Source organism: Molossus molossus, unplaced genomic scaffold, assembly GCF_014108415.1.
Source record: "Molossus molossus isolate mMolMol1 unplaced genomic scaffold, mMolMol1.p scaffold_m16_p_13, whole genome shotgun sequence".
NCBI classification, from domain to species: Eukaryota; Metazoa; Chordata; class Mammalia; order Chiroptera; family Molossidae; genus Molossus; species Molossus molossus.
Window position 1 is genome coordinate 17,374,446 of NW_023425348.1, and position 12,163 is coordinate 17,386,608.

The 12,163-nt window shown below is 34.6% G+C and overlaps 1 protein-coding gene across 4 annotated transcripts in view; it reads right to left on the bottom strand.

The window, feature by feature from the left end:
- The window catches only part of RDX (radixin), an 88,647-nt gene that overhangs the window by 12,247 nt on the left and 64,237 nt on the right, over positions 1 to 12,163 (bottom strand). For 2 of the 4 annotated variants that reach the window (XM_036258430.1, XM_036258432.1), the window contains exon 14: positions 9,553 to 12,094. In XM_036258430.1, the coding sequence (XP_036114323.1) occupies positions 11,930 to 12,094 (165 nt within the window). In that variant the 3' untranslated portion in view covers positions 9,553 to 11,929. Of the gene's footprint in view, positions 1 to 9,552; positions 12,095 to 12,163 lie in introns of those variants that run through there. The other 2 variants (XM_036258434.1, XM_036258433.1) reach the window with 2 other exon arrangements.

Below are 12,163 nucleotides of genomic sequence, written 5' to 3' on the forward strand. Positions count from 1 at the left end.
TAATAAAAAGGAAAAAAAATGGAAACAATAATGCTTAATAAACGTAACCCAAAATAAATAGGTATCTAGTTACAAACATTAAAAAGAAAAAAAAAGGCCCCGCTCATGTGACTCAGTGGATGGAGCGTCGTGCCATGGACTGAGAGGTCCCAGTTTGATTCCTGGTCAGGGCACATGCCCAGGTTTTGGGTTTGATCCCTAGCAGGGGGTGTGCAGGAGGCAGCCAATGGATGTTTTGCTCTCATCGATGTTTCTCTTTCTCTCCCTCCCTCTCTCTAAAAAAAAATCAATAAAAAACACATATTAAAAAAAGCTCCCCAGCTCACTTAGAAAATACTACCCTATTGATTTGCTTCTTTTTAAAAACAATATTTTCTGATTATAGAATTTGCAGATGTCAGAGTTTTAATAGGGCAGAGCTTTTTGACTTCGGCCCTCAAAAGTGAAACATTAGCACCATTAGAGTGGTGTCACCTTTTAAGCAAGCCTGGTATATACAGAAATCTACTTTCTGTAAAAAAGTGTGAAATAAAAAGGAAAAGTGTATCATTTGAGCATAAGCAGATGTATCAAATTCACACCTCTAGAAAAACTAAATGGATGAAGCATGATCAAGTATGATCCCCAACTTAAAAAAAACCTATAGAAATTTCCTAATGTACAGAAGTGCACATTAAGCACATACAACTACTTTAATTTCTTATTGAAAAAGTACACCTACATCATTTATGTAAAAAACAACTTCCTGTATTTTAGTAAAGGGCAAGATATAGAAAATCGTATGTAAACTTACCCTATTCACTGGACTATAACAAAATTTCTTAGAGGATAAAACACAAGCAGTTGTGTGTACAAGAATACACCCTAGTGTTGCTCATAGCAAAGTATTAGTCAAAACATAGTCATCAGAAGGACCACATATTTTAATACTGATATGTAATGATTTCCACAACACATTGTTCAGTGGAAGAAGTGCCCAGCTGTGTAGATAGCACGCCACATACCCCCAGCGCACAGCGATGCGTGCTCATGCGTGTCGAAGTGATCTCCAGGAAGAGGCACACGGTGAAAAGTTACTCTGGGGAGAGCCGGAGACTAAAGGACAGAGAAAGGCTCATTTGCTTTTAAATGTTATCCTAGTGTACCTACTGAATTTTGTTTCATGTTTATGTATCACTTATTTTTAAGAATTTTAATGATTTAGCCAAGTTTTTAAAAATGAAGTTTTAGTCATAAAGTAGCTAAGTGGGACTTAAAGGACCTTTGCTATCGGGCAACTTCAACACACAATACCACAGGCCATTGAAAAATATACTTTCCTAAAAATATTTGTAATTTATTAAATTACAATTTTATAAATTTAATTTTATTAAATTACAAATATTTTTAGGAAAGTATATTTTTCAAAAGCAAATGAGCCTTCTAAGTTTTCAAAAAACAATTTGAAGTGGAGCTGAAAACAATTTTAATAATAAAGAAGGAAATTTGGTATTAACTTGATTATTTTAATGCTTTAAAAAAATTTTCCAAAGAAAAATATAACAAAAACATCCTTAAATATCCCAATATTCTGATGCTTTGCTATGACACAAGCTATTACTACATAAACTTACAAAAATCCACAAAATTAACAATTGTTTGTTAGAAATTCTACCTGTACTGCTTGAGATAATAGATATCCTGATATATAAAGTACAAAAATAATTTGTAATAAAAAATGGTAAACTTAATGGCAAGTTAAATACAGTAAAAAAAAGTCATTAAGAAAATTTTAAATAATATTATGTTTCAATACTGGCTATTCCTAATATAAACCATTATCAGTAAGTTTGCTCACTTTCAATAGACTCTATTAGAAGAAAACCACATTTATATTTGATATGAACGAATATTCAACTCCTTGGTGGCAGAGCACTAAGTTAACTTACGAGAATATTAGCTGGCCTACCTAGTGACGGATTCATACCTACTGATGCTTCTAGCAGTTGTAACTGACAAATAAAACTTTCCCCAGACATATTAGTCAAGTCAATGTCATGTTTTGTCTTTGCTAATTAGCACCTACTAAGTGACTTCTCATTTCTCGAACTCCTGAACATTTTACCTCATTTTTTCTTCTGGTATTTTACAACTTTACTTTCTGTATCTTGAGTCCATGTCTCTACTCCCTGACTTAACAATTTCAACATAGTCACAGGGTCTCATCTATCTCCCATGACTCTAGTAATGCTTTGCATAAATAGCCATTGCCCTGTAAATCTCTGGAGAATGAATGAGTGTTTGAATGCATATGTATGTATGCATTAGTCTTACTACTTTGCGGGGGGAAATGTCATGTCTCCTTGTCTCCACTCAGCATTCCTTGGAACCTTTTAGATTTCTAATAACTAAGAACTAAAGGGTAATGGCTCAAAAATAAGAGGTGGTAGAGAAAATTTTCTTACCTGTAGACATCATACCAGTTATCTAGATGACATACTTGCTTCCGGTCTTCCTAATGCTAGAGAACATTCCAAAAATATTAATGCCAGTAATCTCCTCTAAAGATGCAAAACGACTTTTCTAGTGGATACAATGTCTACATTTGATGCAAAGTCTTTGATACAGACTATGTCCTTCAAACTCATCATAAATATCCTTAAAACATCAGCTTCAACTAGAATGCAATGTGGCCCAGTACATGCAATATTATAAATTTTACAGATAATTAGGTTTGGGTTCTAATTCTAAGCTTTATACTGCTTGGTACTCCAGTTTTTACAAAGTGGAAGTATTCTCTCAGGATATTTTAAGAATGCATATAAACTACCAAACAACAATGATTTTATTTTTTACTTACCAACAAAAACATTTTTCATGTTATGATGGACTACTTTAAAAATATTTTAATACTTCGAGGGGAAAAAAATGATAATCAACCTAAAGTTTCTAGGAAACTAAAATAAGCTACTATAAAATACTACCTACATAGCAGTAGTAAGTTGTTATAGTTTATAAAGTTAAAGGGAAGGGTCCGGCCATTGTGGCTCAGTGGTTAAGCACTGACCCACACACCAAGATTCCCGGTCAGGACACATGCCCGGGTTGTGGGCCTAATGCCCAGTGGGAGGCATGTAGGAGGAGGCCAATTGATGTTCTCTCTCATCAGTGTTTCTATCTCTCTCTCCCTCTCATTTCCCCTCTCTCTAAAAATCAATAAAGGAAAAAAATATATATACATATATAAAATTAGAGGGAAGGAAAATCATCCACTTGTAACTTCCATTACCAAAAGATTGTATTTACCTATATTAAAAAACTCTTATGGCCTAAAAATTGAGAAAAATAAGGTATTAGGCCCGGCTGGTGTGGTTCAGTGGCTGAACGTCGACCCATGCACCAAGAGGTCGCTGGTTCGATTCCCAGTCAGGGCACATGCCCAGGTTGTGGGCCTGATCCTCAGTGGGAGCTCATGCAAGAGGCAGCCAGTCCATGTTCTCTCTCATCGATATTTCTCTCTCTCTTTCCCTCTCCCTTCATCTTTCTCTAAAATCAATAAAGGAAAAAAAATTTTTAAAAAAGAAAAATATGGTATTAGGAATTACATGAGAGAAATAACAAAAAGAAGAAGGAAAAATTTATCATTTGAGCATAAGGAGATGTATCAAATCACACACCTAGAAAAACTAAGTGGATGAAGCATGATCAAATATGATCCCCAAGTTGGAAAAAACCTACAGAAATTTCCTAAATTATTCAAAGCTGTCATAGCCAGTGAATAACTGTGTGTGTATATTCTGAGATAATCTTCACTGAGTTGTGCTTTGGTGAATATAACCTCTTCATAATGATCTTTTAAGAACTATTTTTCTAACTCCTTAAAAACCCGTTTTAAAAAACCTTTAAATGTCCTCCAGTCACATTACTAGGATCATCTGGGAGCAGAAAGGATGTTGACATAACTGTTGTAAGCACACTGTGCAATTAAGTTTTTCAACTATAAGGAAGTATTAAAATTCAACATACATGGATAATAACCCTTGGTCAGGCATTACATTTTTGGGAAGACAATGCATCTCGCATCTAAGTGTCTAATTCTGATTCCAGAGAAACGCTTTGAAACAATCTAATTGAAAACTATGAAACTGCTTATAAAAATTTGACAAAAGGGTATAACATCTGGAATTAGAACTCAGAATCCTATCTGTTTTTTCATGGATGTATTTTCAGTTCTTTTGTGCCACCGAAGAACCCATCCCCCAAAGGCTGGATAAAAGAATAAAAACAGCGGTCTTAACTGTCCCAAGAGAGGTCACTTGGAAAATAAGCAGAAGAAAAAACATTACTACACACAGCAAACATGAGAGCAAGTTACATCCAGATATTTCCTTAGTTCTTAGACAGTAGTAATTTAATTCTTTCTAATGACCACAGCCTTTCTTCAGGCTAATTACAGGACACACAGTTCTATTAGGCTTTATTCTCTGAACTTCCTAGTATACCTTATATAGCAGCATGAATTTTCCTGTGGACCTTAGTTACTGTTACCTTCTGTAACTCATTCCCAAAGGCACCAGATGTTTTCAAATCAAATCAAAACCACCTCAGCATAAAATTCAACGCTCCATAAATTTCTGACCCAACCCACTCTAGCTTTACCGTCCAAGTCAATGAACCACTTTCTATTCCAGTCAAGACAGTCTACTCTTCATCTTTCTTGACTCTAACCAGTATACCTCATATCCATCCTGGTCTGCCTCTTTCTAGTAAACTTTCATCAAAAACTATTTTTTTTGCCCTGGCTGGTTTTGCTCAGTGGTTAGAGCATTGGCCTGTGGTCCAGAGAGACCTGGGTTTGGCTTCCGCTAAGGGCATGTACCTCGATTACAGTTTGTCCCTGGCCCTGGTTGGTCGTGCGGGTGGCAGCCACTCAATGTGTCCCTTTCACGTTGATGTTTCTCTCTCTCTGTTCCTCTCTCTCTCTCCCACTCTACCTGAACAAAAAATTAAAAAATGTCCTCAGGTGAGGATTAAAAAAAAAAAAAAAAGGCATTTTTTTCTCTTTAAAACAAACACATGAAAACTAAAAGTACAGGCGACAAAAAAATAAATTGAGTTTCATCAAAATTTAAAATTTTTGTGCATCAAAGGATACTATCAACAGAGTGAAAAGGCAACCCACAGAATGAGAGAATATTTAAAACTCATATATCTGGTAAGGGAGTATTTGTAACTCAAATTATCTGACAAAGGATTAATATCTGGAAAATATAAAGAACTACAACTTAATAATAACAAAAAACTCAATTTAAAACTGAACGAAACGTGAATAAAAATTTTGGCAAAGAATATACACATATGATCAATAAGCACATAAAAGATTGGTTCAACATCACAGAGAAATGTACCAGTGGGGAAATGCAATTCAAAACCACAGTGACATACCACTTCACCCATTAAAATAGCTATTATCAAAAACAAACAAAATAATAATTGTCGGTGAGAATGTAGAGAAACTGGAACCTTATGCCTTGGTGGTAGGAACGAAAGACAGTACGGCAGCTCCTAAAAGAAGTAAACATAGCAGTTTCATTTGTGGGCATATACCCAAAAAAATTGAAAGCAAGGTCTTGAACAGACATTTGTATACCAATGTACATAGTAGCATTGTTGACAACTGTCAAAATGTGGAAGCAATCCAAGTGTCCACTAACTGAAGAATGGATAAACAAAATGTGGCATATATATACAATGGAATATTATTGTCTTAAAAAAATAGATTTCTGACACATGCAGTAACAGGACAAACCTTGAAAATTATAATAAATGAAGTCAGACACTAAAGGACAAATATTATGAGTCTACTTATTAGAGATACCTAAAATGGTCAAATTCAGAGACAAAAAGCCGAACAGTGGTTACCAGGGACTAGAGGATGGAGGAACAGGGAGTGAGTTAGTGGTTAGTAGTACAGAGACTCTGCGATGATGGCCAAGCCCTACAGGTGCAGAGCGGTGATGGTTTACAACAATGGAAGGCACTACTGTTACTGACCTGTGCATTTGGAAATGGATGAAACTTCACATCATGTATATTTTAACACAATAAAAAAAATTCAACCAAAAAATTCCTAATGCCATTAAACGTCTCAATATTTTATAGATTACTATTAATTATGGTGTTTGTCATTTGGGTCTAGAACAAGTCTTCCTATAAAGTTAGAAAAACTTAAAATTAGGCACTTTTTAAAAGATATCTTTAAATACCAACCAGTGTTTAATATTTGAGCTATAAACTGAAAATTAAGTAATTTATCAAAGAAAAGGCATACATGAGAAATTATTCTGTGTATTGTTATTCTCTCTCCGTCACTAATTTTCCTCTATTGATCTTCTTTACGTGGTAGTAGTTTCCTTCATCACAAAACTGCATCTTTTATCCAAAGTAGCTAAAATTTTAAAGTAAATAATAATGTAAATGGAATGATGGCATATAGATTCAAATGCTAGACTTGAATTACAGGTTTTGCAGTAAAAACAACAGGAAAAAGAGGGAGGATGTATTGCCTTGTGAGTCTAAAGCAGAATATAAAACATCTTAACGTAACTTGTAAAAAATTAAGAGATACTATGGCATACATTATAAAAGTGCAAGAATTTCATGTAACAAATCCATGCTTTATCAAAAGGACCTCTTCCAAGGATCATCACATAAATCTCAGAAATTCTGATCCCATATTACCACTTGGAAGATGGACTATTGGCGTAGACTTAGTCAAGATAAACTAAAACTAGTATCACTATTTTTAACAGCAAACTAAATGACATGCATAAACATAAAAGTACATCTAAATTTTTAAATTATCATTAAATAAATGTTCACAATTAAAACAGGAATACAAATAAAAAATTACATGGATGAAGCAACTGACTAGATACAAGCACGGAGGAATCTGGGCATACAAATAACATGAATCCACAAAATGGTATTGCCATTTTTAAAACAATCTAGTATTTGTAACAGATTAATGCAAATTGTCTAAGGGCCAAGATAAATTAATATATGAAGTTCCACATTTTGAGATAGGCCAAAACAAAGGGTCACACATTCTAAACTTGTTTCTATATCCTAGAATATAGCTGATACTTAAAAACATATTGGCTAAATGAAGATCATTAAATAAGAACCTGAAACCATTTAGTAGCTAGGGAAGTCCAAAGCCCAACATAACCCTGAATTTAAAAGATATGCCACAGGGTAATTATCTCAATTATGATCTTTGACCTTAAAATTCTGTGGAAAATAGTGATGGATACGTCAACTCCTAAAGCAGTGTATGTAACCTGCAATCAGAAAACTCTCATATCAGAGTTTAGGGAAGTCAAAATATTGAGGCAACAGAGCAAGGAGTTATGATCTTTCCAGAGGGAAAATGGCAGCCTTAAAATCTTGAAAGATGGGCATATTAAGTAGTCCACTAGGAAAAAATGAGAGTTAAGATTATATATGTGAAGAAGTCAAAGATAGGAAAGTGATCAGCTTTGATATATGAAACATTGTGAGCCAGATTTTCCTGGTTACCAGTGCAGACTGTGGAGTCAGATTGCCTTGACATTTTATGAAGTTATCAAAACATCTGCAGAATCCACTGAGCCTTGGAAATGTACTAGAATACTGTCATTCTACATGATAAACCACATCAGAACATTTGATACGTAATATTCTAGTTAAAAAAAGAACAGTACAGAATAAGAAAATGCTCAAGTTCTGTTCATTTAGAACAAACTTGAGAGAGAAACTTGTCTACCAGTGTAGCTTCATACTTAAATGTTTCTCCTTATCCTTATTAAAGATGTCTAAGCTTTGGTTTACTAATCAGTTTAGTAAATTAATGCTAAAGGCAGTAAATTTTTATGCTTTAATTTTAAGCTCTAGATAAAAAAATAATTGTTTTTATCATACACAGAATGTGTTTTTATCTTCACTTCTGACAAGATCACCATTCAACAAGATAATCAAAACTGAGACAAAAAGTGGAAGGTACTCTGGCCGGTTTGGCTCAGTGGTTAGAGCGTTGACCTGTGGTCCAGAGACCCGGATTCAGTTTCCGCTAAGGGCACGTACCTTGGTTGCGATTTGTCCCCAGCCCTGGTTGGGTCGTGTGGGAGGCAGCCACTCGATGTGTTCCTTTCACGTCGATGTTTCTCTCTCCCTCTTCCTCTCTCTCCCTCCCACTCTATCTGAACAAAAAATAAAACAATGTCCTCAGGTGAGGAAAAATTAAAAAGTGGAAGGCATTTTTTATTTTTAACCAGAATACTAACATTGAAACTCGTTTCTAGTAATAACTGGGAGTGAGAGTTCTAATGTAGTCTAAGATCCTTTGTAAGTGAAAATTCTAGTTAGCGTTCTTTAAGAAAACCTCTGATTAGATATAAAGCAAAATCTTATAATATAAAATTCCCTTTTCTGACAAAATCAGAAGAAATCACTACCTGCCTGTGAGAACAGCAACTAAAAAAGTGAGTTAAATATTATTAAAAACCGAAAAGACATCTGGCTTTTCCTATTCTTAGGTTTATCACGTTTTATTTAAGAATAATCTTTATATTAAAAATTACTAAGAAACTTTTAAAAAGACAATTAACTTCTAGATTTATGGTTACTGCTCTGTAATGCAACTTTAAAAATAAGAATATGTATTTCAACATTAAAGTAAGAATATGGCCTGGCCAGTGTGGCTCAGTAAATTGAGCGTAGTCCCATGGTCTGAGAGGTCCCTGGTTCGATTCTTGGTCAGGGCACATGCCGGGATTGCAGGCTCGATCTCTAGTAGGGGCATGCAGGAGGCAGCCAACCGATGTTTCTTTCTCACATTGATGTTTCTCTCTCTCCCTTCCTCTCTCTCTCAAAAAAAATCAATAAAAACATACTTTAAAAAATAAGTATGTATTTAAATGTACTTAGTGTACAGTTCTAACAATATTAGCATTTTAAGTGAGATTAATCAATGACAATGAAACTGCATTCTCCTTAAGAAAAAGAAACTAAACACTATACAATAAAAACAATAACTGAAAATCCTGATTTATGTTATTAAAAGAGTTGATTTATCGCCCTGGCCGGTCTGGCTCAGCAGTTAGAGCGTCGGCCTGCGGTATAGAGAGACCCGGGTTCGGTTCCCGCTAAGGGCACATACCTCGGTTGCAGTTTGTCCCCGGCCCTGGTTGGTCGTGCGGGTGGCAGCCACTCGATGTGTCCCTTCACGTCGATGTTTCTCTCTCTCTCCCTTCCTCTATCTCCCTCCCACTCTATCTGTACAAAAAATGGAAAAATAGCCTCGGGTGAGGATAAAAAAAAAAAAAGAGTTGATTTATCAATTTTTCCACAGAATTGGCAATCACTATTACTTCAAAATCAAAAGATGTATAATTTAGGGGAAAGAGTAAATCTATGAAAATTTTGAAAAATTTCCTAACCGCTTTTCATCCTTAAGATTATAATTATAGAGATAATTTTCAGAAAATGTACCAAAAATTTCATATTAAATAACAACAGTGGACCTTAGAGGCATGAGCTTTTGTCACTTTATTGTTAACCAATGAATGTTATCCAAAATTATAGATGTAACTATAATTTAATTGTACAACACAAAATTATGCTAATGGTAAAAGCCTGTTGGAATTTACCAAATACTCATTAATGTATTTTTACATTGCTATATGAACATGTGTTCTCAACTGCTAATAATAAAAGTTATAATTGGTTTAATCACTATGAAAATCCATATTGCAAATAGTTGTTCCTGTTTAGAAAAATTCACACAGCTTTAAAACGGATTAACTCCATTTTAATCCTAAACAGCCAATATAACTGGTAATTTTTCAACACTGATATCAAACTGATGTAGCAATGGTAGTGCATACAATTCAAAATGAAGAAAATAAATAATAAATCCAATGATAATCCATGTCTCCCCCCGTCATGGCAACTGCTGTAATGCTTTGGAAACGTGAACACTTATGCTCAAGCATGAACAGAAGGGTTCACCATGCATTGCTCTAATGTGCTGTAAGTAGAAACATTCTCTTCCACAGTGTTTTGAAGCATGTGCACAACCATGTGCAAAAGTCACTTCAAGGTTAACCAGTTATATTTTGTCCTACAAAGTCCAAAAAATATATTAAAATGCAACCTTTCCTTTTCATAATGTCTGCCCAGATTAATCCTTTTAAAGTCAGCAAAATCAAAAAAGCACAAGAGATATTTTCAGACACAACTTGAATCTACTGTGCATGAAAATGTCTTAATAAAATGGCAATTTTAATAGATAAATGTCAATTTGAATGCATAATACCAAATGAAAAGTAGCTGAACCACACAGAGAAAATAAGGCTTTCCTTATCTCCAAATCCAGATGTTTTATAAGAAAGAAAATGTTAGAACATGTGAATATTAGACCATCTTTCAAACTGGAAAGATTTCTTCTTAAGACATAATTGAACTTAATATTACCTAAAATTGCAATTTCTAAAATAGAATCAACAAACCAAATTTTAGTACTCTTAGTCAGAAACTGAAAAAAATAAGCACAGTGATTTAGGAACCAAATATGCTAAAATGATCATGTAACAATTATATCAAGAAATGAAGGTATAGACACCCTTCATATGCTACAAGGGCAACATCTCTCTTACACACACACACACACTCACACACACTCTTCCTCAGACATACAACCTCTCCAGGAAGATAGTATACCAGTGAGAGCTTATAATTTTAATGAAATTCAGAGTCCCACAATTCAGCTCAACAAAAAGGCAGTTAAAAACTTAGCATTCTAAGATATTCTGAAGGAAAAAGAAATCTCAAACATAGCTATTCATGAGAGAAAGTATTACTATGTATTAGAAAACATATCACTTGAACAAGCCACTGTGTTTGAACAACCAGACATTGCAGGTGTAGTAGTGAGGTAGTATTACTGTCCCCTCATGGGGCTGATGTTCTCATATGCTGCCCTTCCAGAAAGGTCCAAGGTTTTTAATGATTATAATCAATAACCAACAAATGTGTATTTTCTTTTATTAAATGTCTATTTATCTAAACCAATCTATGAAAGAGCTAGTTTTTAAATCTTTAAGACAACTATTACTTGCAGGTAGTATTTCATCAATGAACTCTCTCCTAGGGAACTACTACCTGCTGTCTACACCTTTGTGAATTGGTAGGCAAAGAAAACCAAAGGATAACAGAAGATGAAACACTAATCAATTCAGCTGTCAAAGATGGCTGTAATTAAGTATCAAATATCCAATAATGTAACAAAATTGGGATTTAAAAAAATTAACCACAGTTGCACACTACACTGTTCAACTTCCTAATCCTTTTTGTGATTCACAGCCATCTTCTACATAATGATCAAAGTCTGTCCACTGTGACCTACACTCATTTTAAACACTGCCAATGATGGCAGAATTATGGCTATGGCATGGCAAGGTATGAGAAGGGCACACTGAGAAAATATAATGAGAGAGAATGTGGAACTACATGTAGGTAAAATATGGAAGGGGCAAGGGAAAACCTAAACACTCATTAAATCACCATCATCCTTTAAAATGTACAAAAGTGCTTAAATCACACATACACATTTGTTAGACATGATAATCAGTGTTAATCTTCAACAGAAAAAAAAAAAGGAAAATGCAAAATATGAAAGGAGGTGATGAACAGTTCTCCAGTCCCTGGCTCAAAAGAAAAAGAAAACCAAACACGATGTCACACTGCCTTAATGTTGAAGAGCTCCCCTTAAATATGTCTTTTAGCCACCACAGTCAAACTGGTATAAGTGCTTTGGCAAGGTGGGATGCATTCCATCACATCTGCAAAGGCCTGCTTTTCTCTGTTGGTGGTTCAGCTTATGAAGAACATGTATGCAAAATAACAGCTCTCACATTGCTTCAAACTCATCAATACGTTGCTTTGTATTGCCTTGTCGAATCTGTCGCAGAGTCTTGTATTTATCACGGCCTGCTTTAACATTCTCAGCATGCAGAACATCATTTTGTGTTTTCTTAGTTTCATCTCTGGCTTGAGCTAATTCTGAACTTAATGCCTATGTTTAAAAAATAGAAAGGCATAACTATTATTTTTTTCTTAGATTTTAAAAACTTAAGAAAAAGGC